This window comes from Bombus affinis, chromosome 5, assembly GCF_024516045.1.
Source record: "Bombus affinis isolate iyBomAffi1 chromosome 5, iyBomAffi1.2, whole genome shotgun sequence".
NCBI classification, from domain to species: Eukaryota; Metazoa; Arthropoda; class Insecta; order Hymenoptera; family Apidae; genus Bombus; species Bombus affinis.
Genome location: NC_066348.1, coordinates 4,020,204 through 4,038,286, shown reverse-complemented (window position 1 = coordinate 4,038,286; position 18,083 = coordinate 4,020,204). Strand labels below are relative to the sequence as shown.

Genomic DNA, 18,083 nt, shown 5'->3' with positions numbered 1-18,083 from the left:
AAGAATCAGACCGTTGAAACTGTTAAAACTTGAAGACCTGAAAAAGCCTAAACGGTGCATTCTGCCACGTTCCGGAATCCTTCTGGGAATGTAGCTCATAATATTTTTCCAAATGAATTTCGCTTGTCACGGAAGAAATACGTTTCCTATTTCAAGCGGTTCGTGAACGAGGTTACCTTAGTCCGGCCGAGTTGAGAGCGGAATGGTGTGAAAATGTGAAAGAACGAACACAGAGAAGACCGAAGAGAAAACGCGTTCACCGCGGGCAGTAAAGTTTCGGCGTGTGCTGTTCTTTAAAGCATCGCAAATCTCCGGCAGATTCTCCCGGGTATTCACGCTGCTTTACGAATTCTTCCCAGGAATGAACTTATTCCATCGATACCGTTACGTGAAATTATGGGCAGTGTGATAATTTGATGCCTTGCGAAGGTTGATAAATACTTTTACAAATGGTAAAAATACTTGTACAAATACTTGCAAATAGTAAAAATTGACCACTATGTTGATCGATAAATTTCGAATATCTTCAAATTTTAATTCTATCGTTGCTCTTCGTATAAAGAATATGCTTTTAGTAGGAAGGCCACAGGAACAAAAATAATACGTCACATTTCTCGTCTTTTACAGAACAGCAATTTTAAAATTCAATATGATGTCAACTAATTCCACATCAAAATTAAATTTGCACTTGATTGAATGCGTTTTTGTTGTCTTCTTGAGCATTTAGGAAGTATTTATTAATATACGAAACATTGTGGAGGTTTATCGGTTAGTCCCAAGATTTTTAACTATTAAAAAACATAAAAATCAGGATATCGACAAAAATTAACTTATACTTTTTTCGTGTGATCTTTGTAAGAGTGAATGAGTGAGAGAGAAGAAGAGAGAGAATGGAAAGTTGCAATGTAGAAATAAAAAAGAATTGTTTTCTATATTATTAGACATATTCAAATATGTATAATTATAAAAATAATTGTATATATACTACTTGTAGTAATAAATGTACGGAAATAAAAGTATATAAATAAATGTATACAAATAACGTCCAAGGAACATCATAAAGATTGGGAAAATGTAGAAGTGTATTTTGTCAGAAATTTAATATGTATAATTCAAAAAAGCAAGTCCACGAAATATTAACTATAATACAAATAATAATTATCTGTACTGTGTGAACATTTTTGTTTGATAAAATGTTATAATGTGATAATTATGTGAATTTGTGTGAGTTAATAAATAATTAATTAAGTTACTGAACAATTTAATTTGTTCGTGTACATTTGCTACTTTACATGTTTGTATATAATAAACGGTTACACATATCGTATATACGTATACGAAATATATATTTCGTATTAATAATATACGTATTAATATACGTATTAAAATAATATACGTATTTAACAACACAAATCTTCTTCTTGCATTCCTATATTCCAACTGTACTTTTATCTCTCACTGCATTTATGACTACTTTAAATATGTAAAAATATACGAAATATTCTAAATAAAATGCTCATTATAATATTACATATATATGTAAAATGTGAAGGAAATCTCTATTTAGATTCCATTTCTCTAGTGGCGTTCATAAAGATATGAATTTACATAAGTATCTACATATATGAGTATTGAGATCTTTTTATTTTAATGGTATTTTATTAAACCATTGTTTTAAACGTACAATGCTAATATGGCATTAATATATTGGATGACAATAAGGAGACAAATACATTGTAGAGAAATTTATCATCGATACAATTATTGTAAAATAATCCTTAATAATTTACAATTTACATGAATAATTGAAAATTGTTATTTATTTCTACTATAGTTTTATTGATAGAATAATTTTGACAAGAGTTAATTAAGGTTAGCGTGAAACATGAAAGCAAACCTAGTTTGCGTATAATTTATTGCATTATCACAAACACTATAATTAAATGTATGTACTTTGTTGGCCTATGTTGTGAATATATGCATAAGCCTTGGCATTGCATTTAGGCATCATGTGAATCAAACGCGATAACAAATACGTGATTTAATGTTTGCCAATGATAAGATTATTGTTAATATTTAGCCGCGACGAGGGTATTCGTATCGCTGAATATTTTATTCATAAATCAATGTTGCACGGAATCTCTTATCATGCATATAAATGCATTTAAAGGGAAGCGTTAACCATTTATAGGTGTTGGAACTCAGCGGTAAAGCTGAGCTTACATGCACGAACTTTGATAAATCGTACAGGATGCTTCCGTACGAGTCATTCACATGCAAAGTATCAGCAACCAGTACATATTATTAAACTAACTGAGTACATAATTTTCATCTTTCTGTTTTTAAACGTAGAGGAAGTACCGTCGAAAGAAGATACATGAATGTCATTTCATAACATTAGTGCGTCGATGATATATTGAAAAATGTCGTAATTCAATTATCATAAATATTATAGTGACATAATTAATAAATTCATGGTATTCCTTAGTCTGACTTTGATCATATTTAAAATTTAGAATTTACAAATTTGTTAGTAACAAATAAAATAATTCTATTATATATAAATATTCTGTTTTACGTAAGTAGGTATATTTAAATATAAATGTGTACATATAATATACAAGGTGGACCGTGCAACTGTTTCAGCTTATAATTTCGTTACCAGGACAGTTACAGAAAAATGTCACGGGAGAAACATAAATGGTTAAAAGAATGATACCATAACTAGGACCATATTTTTTGTAGAAGTGCAGTGGTGCATATGCAATCAACAATTACATTATCTTTTTAAATGGAAATGCAAACATTATTTTACATAGGTAGGTTCCTCTCGCTATTCTACACACAAAAGTATTGAAACAATGGTAATAAAGTTATTAGTTATCAAAATATTTAAAAAAATATCTTTATTGAAAAAATGTTCAAACGCTGGTAATTTCTTAATCGTCGATATTGGTGTGTGTGATATTGATGATCATAACAAAGGCAGATACGTGTTTGTTATTTAAAAGATTTGTAGGATTTATTCAAATCCTACAAATTCTGTATACAATAACAATAGGTATTAAAGAAAAAGTCAGTTTGTGTAACACAGTTATGGTATTGGGCTGAATTATTACTTGCTACATGCTGTGAATATTGTAGTTTAGATATCTGCAGTTGTGTCGATGCTACAATTCAAATAATGCACTGTTTGATTGATTAAAACGGTATTCTTGGTATTCTAACATTTGGTAGACTGGGAAAGTGGAAACGCGATAGGAACAGCTTCCGCTATGAACAATAATTGCGCAATATCCCCGCTTAATCTGACATAGTTATGCTAAGTCTACTCTAACAATAAGTCCCTCGAATAAGCGGATATTTAAATATCTTAATTTCATGCATAATTATTCCAATTCATTGAAATTCATTGAAAGAGTAAGTTTAAATTTCAAGTAATATCATACCATTAGTCATTATTGAAAGATTCACAAAGTATTCCATGAAATGTAACTTACGAAAATACGTAGTTAAATAAACATCTGAAACGAATTTAACATAATATTTACTTTATTGTGATATATTCTAATAATTAAGATATTAATTATTACTATTTTACCTGTATAAAACTGTCAAAAAATAAATTCTATTTCTTAGAAATTTCTTCAAAAATTCTATTTAAAAAGGGATCAAATGCACCAATAGAATTAATCGTCATATTCTTTTTAAAAAATTTGAATATTTTGTTACAAGGGATTGAAATTGGATTAAGGATTTCTCTAGACTGTAAGATGTATTTTACATTTAAGTAAAACTCTTTTATGGAAAACAATGTTTTCGAAGACAAACTTGAAGGTATACAATGGCGTGCTAGATTTTAGCATTTAAACGATAAGCTACGTTTTCATTTTTTCATTGCTCCTGATAAAAGCTGTGAGAATTCTGATACGTATATATATTACTGAATCCTACCTTTGAATATTTATGTCCCAGTGTCCCGTTCGTTTCAACAAACAAAACATACCTTTAATGCTTTGCAAGAAATTTTAAGATAAAATTGTGGGATGAGAAATCATATACATACACGTGTTAGTCACGATTCATTCGTATTCTTCCTAAATTGAAGAAAATTAGTAATATTAGAAGATTACGATTAGATCGCAAACTGATCGAATGAACATGGTAAATTTGAGAGTCAGAATATAAGATAGAACATCTAAAACAAATCACCTAAATAACTCTTTTACTTTTGATGTTAGAAAACTACCAATCAGACCAAACTTGCTCGATTTTGAGAGAGGTATAATTTGATGTTAATAGTGTATCCATTGGTGAAGGTATAGTGGACATATCAAGACCAATTTCATTTTTTTTTTTTTTTTTTTTTTTTTTTTTTTTTTTTTTTTATATGAATGATATCTCTTTTTACATCTCTTCGAGGAGTTCGCTTTAAGACGAATATAAACAAACATTCATTCACGTTGTACGCTGCTCTGCATTCACGAAATACTATTATTATTAGTTTGAGATATTCTACCGATTAGAGTGCAGCTTTATAGTATGTAAGTACACTATTTTAAAAATGTGTTATTCGAAAGGGCAGAACGTGAGTATAGTTTGCATGTGTGGAGAATATCGTCGAATTATGAGATGTTAATAGCCTGATTGTTGAAACAGTGCGTTTGCATGCTGAAAGATTTCCCGATCGTGCTAGACCCTCATGTCCTGTCTTTTGAAATATTATAAACATTTTTCATGGAGGCGGAAACGCGGATGGACAAGATACGAACTGATGATAGAACTATGTCAAACATTTTAGTATGTACAGCATGAAATCTACATATTAATATAAGACAATTTAAACATAAGAATGACATCAACCGTATTTTGTATTTCACGAATACTTTATTTTAAAAAATTTCAACCTTTTCATAATTCAGTTCACCAATATCTAAGTGGAAATGATTTTCAAAATCGTTCACAATTGTACGAATAGGGTATATAAATAACTGCAAATGGATGATACGTTCTTGATTAAAATTTTGTTTACGTACGAATCCGCAATTATAAATCACGAGAAAGTTAATCGTCACGACAACCGTAAATCGACACTGTTGATCAATAGATAATCCGTAGTGGCTGAGAGATAACATAAGGGGGAAATAACATATAGCTCGCACAGTTTGCGGATTTTATATCTTCCGACCTCTATTGGCGAAGAAAATTGAAGAAACACGTGTACAACGAGATACCAACAAACAAAGAAGATGTGATAAACATATAAAAGCATAAAAAAGGAGTCTACTCTGCGATTGATTCAGATGAAACTCGGCACACGATGTTATCCCAAACTTTTAGGCAGTTTTGTAGTATGTATCGCCATTCAACATCGCTACTTTAAATAAATTAATTCTCCGAAATATTTAATTACTGTCCTGAAGTAACTTATTTTTCATCATAGTTGGCCTTAAACGACGTGTAACTGCTTTCGACGACCTTCCAATGATTAAGGGTCATTGTATTCATTTAAAACGTTCTATTAAAAGATGTACAAAAAGATCTATACAAACGTTCTATATAAAGATATAAAGTTGATCTATATATCCTCTCTACACCTTTTCCTATGAAAAACTATTAACATTGGACCGTGCCATTCTCAAAACCAAGCAAGCCTGCTCTAATGCATTTTCTCCTATCATTAAAAGCAAACGAGCTAATAGTTGCATCACTTTGTTTAAAGTCACATCCTGAAAGATATTAATCTACGAAATATAAATGTTCACGCACAATGCGTAAAATATGCATATGTTAGCATGTGCTTCATATTTCTCGATGTTTCTTTACCCATTTGAAAGTTCTCTCGTTGACCTTAATGATCCTTTAAAAAAGCTGTTTGTAAATGTATTCATTCGTCGAGAAGATCATCCGGCAGCAATTGAGTCCTTGGTGTAACAAGGGATTAAAATAATGATGGAATAACGAAAACGCGAGCAGCATCTTACCATTTAAGGCGAAGAGTTCTCAGACTACAAGAACATTTGAGGGTAACATGGGCCGAGAAGGAAACGTACAAGAGTGACAGGAAGCGCCTTTGCTTGCCGTGAACCGTGACTGTGCAATACCCAGGCTTAAACTGACGTACTTAAGCTAAGTCTACGTCTGCTGGCAGGTTCGTTCCAGGACGTGCTATACTCATTTTAACTCTACACAGCTTAACACTCGGCCTTCCTCCCTTGCCGCCAGTGACACGCCACACCACGCCGGTTCTTTGTATGCGTCGACCATGTTCCTCAACTCGCAATAATTACACAGATTCCTATTCCTCGACTCTTTACCCTGTATCCGATTGTCCTTGAAATGCACAATTCGAAACAGCCAACGGCGGTGTCGTTTAAATAAATTTGAATTTATTTAAATAGAAATTATATTACGCCATCGACCGTTTTTCCCCTGTCATTTGTTTTTTTCCTCGTTCGCTTCAGCTTCTATTTAAATTTTATGGCGACCGCGTATGTTCCGAGCGAATGCATAAGTACCTTTAAGCTAAAGAGTTCATTCAACACTACTGTCCGAATTGTTTTCAGACTTCAGTTGTGAATTTTTGGGAATTCTGTCAAATAGAATTCTATCAAAATTCTTATTTCGATACAACTTAATAAACAGTTACTTAAAAGGAATAATATGTAGCATGTACTAGATTTTTTATAATCTTATATGAAAAAACGCAACAACATCCTTAAGGAAATGTCAATAAAGCCGAAAAGTTTTTTTAACGATGCCTTCCTATTTTAAGTGTATACATTTCTTTCTAAAATTACTTTATATTATCTATGACAAATAATAACAGAGACACAATGTTTACTGTTAGTTAGTACTTTAAAGTTGATTGTGATATATGGCTATCATAAAACACAAATCAATAAAATTATGATATTTTTAATGAAAGATAACACAATACCAAATATTCACAACTGACGTAAATTCCTGATCGGAAGATCTCTAAGTTCCATAAAACTTATATAATTCTTTTTCTTTTTCTAGAACCTTAGTAAATAAGATAATTTAGAAGAAAATAGTATGTGAACTTAAGCCTGTATAAAAATACGTGTAGAAGAATAAGATTAATAAGACATAAAATGGTGTCAGCAAATTAAGTTTGATAGTATTTATTAACAAGAAGATAAGTTAATGCTAGAGAAGTAAGGTTATGAATGGCTACATATCATGAAATTAGATATATCAATAAGATCAATATTATTATCGTATCGTACAATATTGGAATCTATAATATTAAAAAATATTTGGAAGAGGGGAAGAGAAAGAGAGAGGGAGGAGGAGAACCAGGGAGGGAGAAGGAAAGAGAAATATAAAGAATATAATAGAAATATAAAGAAAGAAAGAAAAATTTGTAAGGAGAAACAGTTTTTCAAGATGAATTAGCGAATGGTTGACGTATAAAGTGTAATCGCGAGGTACAGTCACTTAATTTTAGCATTTAAGTATATCTGATTACTTAATATAAAATCATTTGTAATCGTTATTCTTTTTATATTCCAATAAAATCTTAGAATATCAAGGAAAATTTACTATATCTTTATTATAGATTATTACTTTGTTGCTTGGTATGAAATAATGATATCAAATAAAAAAAAGATAAAGAAAACGTTCGAAAGGTAAACTGATTAACTTTGTTTTTTTTGTACTTTTTCGATTTTATTATTCAGTTACACCATTAACGTTGAAGGATTTAGTTCCATATATTCATGCCGTGTTTGTAACATCATCACGTCTCTTTATTGTTCAATTTATAGAGTCAGTTAACATGACTTTTAAATGGTTCAAATTTCAAATATCGCAATTGAAACAAATAAACTGCGCACGAAATAAACACAAAATTGCACGTAAATTTAATATTGCAATTAATGAAGTAATTGAATAAAACAATAGCATACTATGCTGCTTCATTCAAATTCTCTCATAGAGAGCAGAGGATTGAAATTACTGTTGGCTAATTATATAAAAATACTTACATGTGTCTTCTGAGAATAAAATGAAGCATCATTATGCTCCAAATGCATGGGAAATGGATGATTAAACGACGAATAAAAGATCCTTATAATTGAAGAATAGAACCTTTCGTCCAACTTTTCTCTCTTGCCAATAGATTAAAATAATATTTTGCGTTAGGAAATACCAGTTAAAAATAGCAACGTTTAAAAGTTTTGCTTTAAATTTAAAAACTAGATATAATTTCCAAGTTTCAACGTTTAATTCGGTCAACTAAATGCTAAATGTAGAATTAACTGAAAAGTGAAAGATATTTTTTAATATTAATACCAAGTGAAAAAGCTGTAAAATTAACAAATCTTTATTAAATACTTTTTTTATAAATGGAGGGAATTTCTGTGAAATTATCGCTCTTAGTTAAATGATTCAGTATATTTAATTAATTATTTATACGTCTATACTGTCTTTGCAATTAAATTAAACGCGCCAAGAGAAGTAGCTACTACATATTATATGATACATTTACCAACAAACAGCTTTTTAATTTTCTGGTTGCTTAAACATTCCCCTTCGATATATATCCGATACGGAACTAAAAAATAATTAAAACATTCATGATCGCTTTAAGCCCTTCCATTCACGAGGAATATTGCAACAGACCGGCAAGTAGTTCTTCGTGTAGAAATTTTGCGATATTGCCAATTTGTTTCGCACAAACGACTTTCCGCAGTAGCAATTCACGATTACTCGATCGCGAATTAACGAAATTTGCTTACGCTCCAGTTTTTCACGCGCAATGTTCGTTGACTGCTCATGCGAGAACTGCGGCTTTTTGTTCTACAGACGCCAATGTACGAGCTTAAAGTTATTAAATAGAATCGATTCTTACGAAAGGGTCACACAAAATTCGGGTCACCAATTCGGGTCACAGATTTATGAATTGTATATATTGCCATTATTATATAATATAAAGTCGTAAAATCTCAAACTAAAACCAGCCAGATAAATATTATCAGCCAATGCTTCTTACTAGCATAAGAATCGTTATCAATTCGATGACTTAAATGACATACGAGCATCTCTTCAAAGATATTGAATCTGTAAAATATGATTGTTTCAAATATTATAGTCTTTTATCTTAAATAAAATTATTTGAATTGTCCCTATTTTGTTTTTTCCTTTTTATATTAATTTCACTTTCTTTTCACTAATCTTTCTTTTTTCGGTAATATAACGCAGTTGTAATAATAAGAGAAATAAATGCAGGGAAGAATACACAAAACTCATTTTGTGTGGGAATTTTAAATATTGTAATTTGTAGCCGATTCAAAACTGCCTAATTTTTGTTAGAAACACCTTTTTACTAAATTATCGTAAGTGCTTGAAAAATCGTGTACTTTCTAAATACGAATAAAACTGACAACGAAATCTTCATGTTTTTGTTTTTTTATAATTCTTTGGATGATTAAAAAATGTTATATTTGTAGAGAACATGCAAAAGGAAGAAACAATAAAGTATTTTTCTTAATACAGATGATCTTGTACCTGTATGATTACCTTTAATAAAGTTTAAACCTTTCTAATTAGTACAATCTTTATACGACATCCCTTTTTATGTGGAAGATTAAAGACGAGATTATCCCACTTAAAGGATGTAAGTTTGTTACTCATAGAATTTGTAGGGATTCAAAAATGTATCCAGGAGGAAACTTTTATAACAGCATTTCTACAGCATTACCGAGAATGTGTTACGTCGTGCATCGCACCATGTAAAATATGCACATATGTTCGTTTGAATACGAATAGATGTCACGAGGATAATAGTACTATAAAAATAAATGGTATACAGGAATATGTATTTTTACTTTGATACAGATTACGCGTGAAAATTTAACTTTTAAAATTATACTTTGTATTCTACATTTTCTACGCAGATAGTATGAAATAAGACATGTGTGAATCGTGACAATCATGGACATAGTTATATTATTTAAGTCAACAACAATAAGTGAATATAGAAATAACATTATAATGATATAATTTGTTTTATGTATGCCTCTGAAAATATTATATCGGAATTTTATTTTGAAAAAAAAAAAACACAATTTAACATAATTACCAAGAAGTATATTTTACATATATCAAAAATTGTGAACACACACATGACAAATATATTTTTTTGCTAAATGCGATATTGGTTTTATTTACATTGTCTACCTTTATGTTGATCCATTGCTAATGCTTGATTTGTTATTAAAGTGATAAAAACATTCTGAGTGATGATAAACCCTATCACACAACCGACAAAGAGATGATCAAACGATTTCAATTTCATATGAGCCTCATGCAGATGCTAAGTAGATCTTTATAAAGAATAAAAAAACAGTTATACTAAAATACTAATTACGTCATTTGGGTCAAAACAATAATAAAAATAAAATTACAGAAATCAAGATAAACCCAACAATATAATAAATATTGTAACATGTCATTCTCCGTTAAATTTGCTTTCTCTCAGTTTTTAAAATTTTTCTAATATATTTTTAGTATCTTTAATATGATCTGCAATTTAATCGTTGAAATTTTATATAAATCTTTTTTTCTTTGCCGTTCTATTTCACCACTTCATAACGATGGTAAAAAGATACATGTAACGTAGTAGATTGTAAAAAATTATCTTTGATGAACGAACTTTAATTCACTAAGATTTACAGGATGTTGATAAAAGGTGTTTGGTATGCTATAAAATCCATTTAAAATGGTTCAAAATCGAAATGTGATTGCATTTTGAACTATGAAACTCATATATGTTTCGCTCGTTGAAATCGACAACTCTTCAAATTTTCTGTCATATAATGTTGTATTGTAAAATCACAAGTATTGCGCTTTTTAAATTTATCATATAGAAATGCGCGTTAAATTATTAAATACAAGCTGAAACGCTCGATTCTGATAAATTATCGGAATTTATATAATAGGAAAAATTCACTTGACATTAAATAAATTTAAGTATAAATTTTTCTTAATTTCGTTCCAATTAGTATTGAAACACTTTAAAATAAATTAATATAAAATAAAATGCACCAAGTACAAACTGAATATTTCATTCAAATAAAAACATAATTGCGCCCTAGTTCTGTTAAAGTAAATTCCGTATTTGCATAATTGAAATAAGTACTTCAATCTACATATATCTCAATACAAACATATGTATGAAGAAAGTTTAAAATTCATATGCATTTTTTTTTAAATGAATATAATCAACGTAATTTGAATTTTTACTGACCGAGAGTGGCGATGTAAGTTGAGTGTGTTTTTAATTCATTATGGTTTATTAATTCATTGTACCTATATGTTTAGTATACATATTTTTGCTATATTAATATCGCAACTGTTCCGTCGCAAGACATTAAACATTTATTGACTAAAAGGCATCTAGTTAGTCGAGATGACATTTCTTTCCCGCAAAGCGTTAGTCAAGCATTCTCTTCAATTGATCTAATCTACAATCAAACGCTTCAGCGAAGCTTTTTGGAGTTTAAGATTTAGATAACAACCAAATTCATTGCTGCCCTTCATTTGAGAGACATGTATATTGAATACTACTTACAACTGAGAACATAAGTTATTACGCAAATCAATTTTTTATGACAAATTAACATAGTTTCATTTACAAAAATATATGTTACATAAAGCGCCAGTTAATTTTATCATATTACACAACTATTGAAGTTTCGTTAACAAGTTCAAACTTTGTTAATTGGTCAATCTCATGTTCTAATCAATAATGTACATAGAATGTTAGTAGTCTCAAAGTCAATAGTCTTTCTCGTATAAGATAAATTTTATCGCTAATAATTTGCAAGTTTGTAATGTAAATTTGCAGTGCAATGGACGATATTTAATAGTATAAACTATTACAAATATTATTACGTTATTTAAAATAAAGGTATTTTTAGCTACAAATGCAAATAAAAATACAGTGAGTAGCGAAATTATTGAAACAGTGTAATTTATCATGCAAAAATTATACGATGGACTGCAATCTGTTTTAACAAATTGTACTATATATACTAGCATACATGCATTTACTAAATTTACTTAAAGTTAAACAAATTCAACAACATGTAAACAAATTATGTAAAATTTATTATAACTAAGAAGATGACAAGAACTGCAAATCTCGAATGAATTGGCTGTATATGCATTTAATGCTTTAGGTTGATAGTAAAATAGTTTCAAAGGGGTTAAATTTTCATGGCCCTTTGTTTTCGAGAAATTAATAAGTTCCTTTTATATCTCACTTTATAAATTCTTTGAGTATTAATATTATGTTTTCTTAATATTAAATTCCTAGAATTTATTTTGATAAATTTTTGATTATTTTTATTTATTATAGTACTTCTACATATTCCTACAATTTTACGGGTGAAAATTGTAGTAAAAATATTTGAAACATAAGAAATTGCTGTTCCAAGAACATATTAATTTCTCGATTAATTCCTCCAAAACAAAGGATCATGGACCCAAATTCTTTTGAGACTGTTTTACTATCAACCTAACGCATCAAATGTACATGCAATTAACTCGTTCGAGATTTTGGAGTTCTTACCATCTCCTTTAGGTACAAATAACACATAACAAAAGTATTTAAACGCTCTGTTTTAAAGTCCATAATTTATAAACACGTATTTAGCCAAAAATTTAAATGTAAATAGATGACCTTCAGTATATTTTAAATTACTAGAAACCGAATGGAGATAAAAATTTAACGTTTATCCATAGCTAAGAATCGCGAACGAGAAAAAATTCTAAACAAGTAAATCTGGACATTAAATTAGATTTCAAGAAGGTAACTTGCATAAAGAAACTCCCGCTCTTCCAAACAGAGATAAGTGAACAGTTTACTACAGAATAGAAAAGTATAGCAGCCACAGGAGAATTGCAAATAAATCACCATTCAGAAGTTGCATGGAAAAAAATTAATATCAAGAATAGAAAAACAATTCTTCTAATGAAAAATCCTTTCATATACACCAGGATTAGCATTAATGGTTGTTAGAAACTTTAACTAAATGATACTCACACAATTATGGCAAAGATTTTTATAGAAAAACAATATTCATGACAAAGTTTTCTAAAAGGAATCGTATATTAACAAGAAAGACAAACCACCGTTGAAATACTTTCATATTTACAAATCAGTATCTTTGTAAAAAGACAACAATAAAGATATTCGATGAATTTATAATACGTAGTAATTTTGTCTAAATATTTTGAAACTTCAATGCAAATGAAGATATTATGTATGAGTGTGAATGGCTCTCGTCATTTATCAGGGCTGTACAGTGTAATTTTATCAGGGAAAGAAAACAAAGCACATACATGCGAGATTAAGAAACATCGTTAGCAAAGAGTTTACCTTGAAGGCAGAAAGGTTTGCAACAACGCAAGCGAGTACAGCTTCTCTGCCCAATGGGATCGTCACATTTGTTATTGGCACAGTAAAACTCGGTCCCTCTGAAACACAAGAATGTTATCTTCTAAGCATGTAGTTCAGTCTACTTTATCGCAAAAAAGCATGTAAGTACTCTGTACATATACATTTTAATGCTTTATTTACTTATTTACCATAATACATAATATTTAAACGTGAATTATGTTTAAATTTTTAGCTAATATTATTGCTAGAAAATGCATGAGAATACTTCTACATTTTCATTAATCTATAACTTTTACTAATTAAAATAAAAATTTGTAGCTTCGTGGAAATAGTGGCAGCGAAGAGCAACAATAAGTACTTTTTAGTTTTGTATTTTAATTGCAGAACTTTATTGTTTATTTAATAAAAGCTTATGTTTATATGTATATCTGCAAACGATTCAAATATTGCAATGAACATTCATATTTTTTAATAAAACATTAATGTTACGGTTTTAGAGCAGTTGAGTACAAGCGACAATTTGTCGCACGACAGTTTTACCGTTTAGGAAAAGGTCATTTATTTATATGGACTTGTTCGTATTTGACGGCGACGCGATTACAGAACGACTTTCTTGTTTTCAAGGCTTAGCAACTGGATAACGACTCATTTGCTTCCCCGTTCTCGTCGTTCTATAAAATTAATAAACGTTCGCACACTAACAACAAAACAGTCTTTCTAATGTCATTTATACTTATGTGTCTCGGAAGAAAAAGAGCGTTAACTTCTAATTCATGAAGTGCCCCTTAATGTTACAGTGGGTTCCAGCAGTACGTACGGCCAATTGAAATTGTATTTTGATACATAAGTGATGGACTTATTAATGATAACAGTTCATCAAAAATATCTATGCTCATTCCAAAATAAACGGCAAATTTGAAAGGATAAATTCTTCACTCATTGTATAGTGTATAAAGCCTTATCTTCAACAATCGTTCGCTGAAGCACGGATCCATCCAATGCTGTTTTTGTTTCTCCTTTCTTTCTTTCTTTGATTAGAGAGGCACAATTTACTACAGTTTTTTCGAAGTCCATGGCGAAACTAATAACAAAAACCAACAGTCTTGTTGCTAAGTACGCATAGGTACAGCGATAAAACTGTTCCGTTACATTAACATTAATTAATACACGTGTTATATATATTTTTGTATGTATTTGATAATATGTTTTTCTCTAATATCTTAATAAATTATTTTATTATCTATAATATTAAATTTTATTATTTATGATACTTGATTAGAAATATTTATTTTTATATTGCAGAATTCATTTGGTTCATTTTGCTTATAGTAATTGATAATAACAACGTAGAGATATCTGTAGAAAGAGTTTGAAAAATTTCGGTATCAAGTTAAAAAATTGAAATGTACCCTAGCAAGAGTATAAACACTCTCGTTCTACTGTCACTTGACAGGTGGAGCTTAAATGAAAGTATATCTTTACTATCCATGTCTCCATAAACAGATTTTTAAGGTAAGTTAACCATTTATAAAAGAATCTTCAACTTAAAAAGAAACAATAATTTTAGTAAAACCGTTATTTCCTGTGATAAATTGATAAAGTACAACTAGGCATTTTACAGATTCGTTCAATGACACGTACAAAAACGAGACATATTTTCTGCTCAAATAAAGATTATCTAGCGCGTGGCAATGATGTTTATTGCCATGGTTACCAAACAAAGATAAGAGTACAATAGATCCCTGTATAACACAAGGGATATATTCGGTGTTTTATGAGCCACTCATAGGTTGTTCACTACTGCGGACAAATCAGGCGTGCTTCGTCACGACGGATTTCTCTGATATTTGCTTAGTTTACTTTTTTCCACTATATTTATTCTAGCGACCTTCTATGATTGCATCTTATCACGCTACCATATATATCGTGTTATATAAATACTACCGTAATTCTTGCACTATATTGTACGAATTCGTCTAAAATCTAGGGTATAACACTCAGTATAACACGTAAAACCACATATCACGTTGCAGAAGACATTCACTGGTTCACGATCATTCGCATTTGATGATCAAACATTACTCATTTGATAAAAGAAACGTAAAAGTTAGTAAACCAATTCCACAATTTGATCGACGAAGGAGCTTTCTTAAGCAATTCGCGTTTGAATATTTTCATATATTTTTTGCTTAATGTGTTTAATCATGTAAAAAGAATAAAATCGAAAAATAATTTTAAATTCATCCTTATTTTACTTGTTTAGCTACAAAGATTTTTAATTAAATTCTGTGATTTTCTTTGCTCTCGGTTTTTAGCTCCAATTCTTTTCGTATTTCTATTTAAATTCTCGTTCTAATTAAAAAACGAATAAAATAATTGGAAGAAAAAATAAACGTGGAAATTGATTAAAAGGGGATATTAATTAAAACTGATAATACATGAAAGAGAAAGATTTGATAAAAATCTAGTTGAATTTCAAAATAATGAAGAATAATGAATTTCAGTTTTCATAGAACGCATCCCAATGCGTTTCATAGAACGTCCCCAATGCATACACGTAACGCCTCACGTTCTCTAAGTAGCTCATTCTCTATATTCTACTGCATCGACATACTGCTGAAAATTTACTGACACGATACAATTTGGTTTTGTATAAAATATCGCATGCGATACATTATAGACCCGTGCATCATAACCATTTTCCGTCCGAAATATGTGTCTAACTAAATGCATTATAATTTATATTTATATCTATGTTTCTATCTGTATTATACATACATATGTGGCGGCACTCGGCCTCTGAAATTTCCAACGGTTTCGCGGCACAAAGCGCTTTATCTTAAAAGCGCTATGCCGACAAGCCGTAGGGATATCGATGTCCCTACGGCTCCTTCGCCGAATTTTCGGGAGACCGCACACGCGGCAGTCGTCGCGGACTTCTAACAAACGCGCGCGATATCGATGGCCAACAAAGAAAAGAATCGGCGTGGCTTTTGAATCAAAGAGATTCAGTCTGCCCCGAGCTGCGAAGTGCGAAGGATTACGCGAAACGAGCGCTCGAATTCCTATAACCTGCGTCAAGCATTGATCGTTACCAAGCGTTGCTAATTGTTAATTGTTATTAATTGTTGTTTGTTGCTAGTTGTTATTGGACGTCAGTTGTTACTAAGTTAATAAACGTTTTTGTTTAAACACCTGAGCATTCCTTATACACCTATCACGACATACCACTTCACATATATACAGCTTACTGTCAATTGTATTATATTGATAGTTTTACATTGGCAAACAAATTTTTAGGAAACATACGTAGACATCTTTATGACACAAAATATAATTGAAAAGCACTTTTACATGTTGTTGTACAAAACAGAATCTTCAGATATTTGTTTCATGGTGCTGCTCGTGTATAGTCTTAGTTGGTAAATCTAATGTATTAAAAATTGTTGAGAATTGTGGATCTTGATGGCCGAAATATTGTTATGGAAACATTAAATTTACACTGGGCATTACTATTAACATAGACACATATTTATTTTATAAACGATTTCTAGAATATTCATCGATACACACTTGCACGCGTCTCAGCACTTTCTTCCATACCCGACCTTTTGTAGACTGTTAACCGACCGAACTGTTTACATTCATCTGTTTCTCAGTCGCAGCGCACACACATATCTCCACACACTGATATCCGCATACAAACATCTCCACTACGCATTCGACCTAGTCCAGCACAAAAATTATACATATCTCAATAAAAATACATGTAATAAAGACCGGATATAGCTCTTATGGAACGATAACTATTATCAGATAGAGAAGGGAAGGAAGGTTAATTCTTTAGAATACTCAAAAGAAAATTGAAATTAATGTATGAAAAGTATCTCTGAAAAAGTACCTGTCGTATTGAAGATTACCCAAAATATTAATTATTTTGTTTAAATTAATGAACACTTCTTTTGAAATATTAAAGTTGTTGGTTTTTAAGTCAAATATTGCTTGAGAAATAATGAAAGAATTATCAAGTACATTTTTAAATTTATTCATAAAAGCAATATGTATTTCTATTTGGTAGATAATCTCAAACTGTTGCACAGTGCTATAAAAAATGTTTCAAGACGGGTGCTGCAGCCGAATAGAAGATTATTCTACAAATATAAGTATTAATCTTCTCTGTTACAAAAAAATTTTCGAAATTCGTCGAATAGAAAAAGTAAAAATTGTTCGATTTAGCTTTTGGCAAAGTTCCCTCGACATCTGTTTCAAATCCAATTTTTTTGAAAGCGAAGTCCTACACGAGAAAGCTATTGTTTTGATTTATCTTTCAAAAAGTAAAATAGTCTCTTAAATAATTGCACTTCTGTTCCTGAGATATATTAATAATATATTAATAACTAATATCGTTCGTCGTTTAAGCTTATACACTCTGTTCGTTCAGCTGCTATTATTTATGATTTATCCATCTTGTAATAAAATAATAATAATAGAAGGTTTATTATCTTTTTACGTTATTTATTTTTTCTATCTTTATGTTTGTAAATAGTCATATTTTTATTTCTTATCCTACTAAATAGTTTCATTTCCAACACTTCTTTTTTTTGTAACGAATACAAGAGATCGTTTTCTACCAATTTTATTTTTGAGGGAA

The 18,083-nt window shown here is 30.1% G+C and overlaps 1 protein-coding gene across 2 annotated transcripts in view; it reads right to left on the bottom strand.

Annotated features, from left to right (window-relative positions):
* LOC126916551 (neurotrimin-like) overlaps positions 1-18,083 on the bottom strand; it is a 245,564-nt gene that overhangs the window by 89,438 nt on the left and 138,043 nt on the right. The window contains exons 1-2 of one of the 2 annotated variants that reach the window (XM_050722477.1): positions 17,006-17,112; positions 13,412-13,509 (exon numbers count right to left, since the gene is read on the bottom strand). In XM_050722477.1, the coding sequence (XP_050578434.1) occupies positions 13,412-13,509; positions 17,006-17,033 (126 nt within the window). In that variant the 5' untranslated portion in view covers positions 17,034-17,112. Of the gene's footprint in view, positions 1-13,411; positions 13,510-17,005; positions 17,113-18,083 lie in introns of those variants that run through there. The other variant, XM_050722476.1, reaches the window with a different exon arrangement.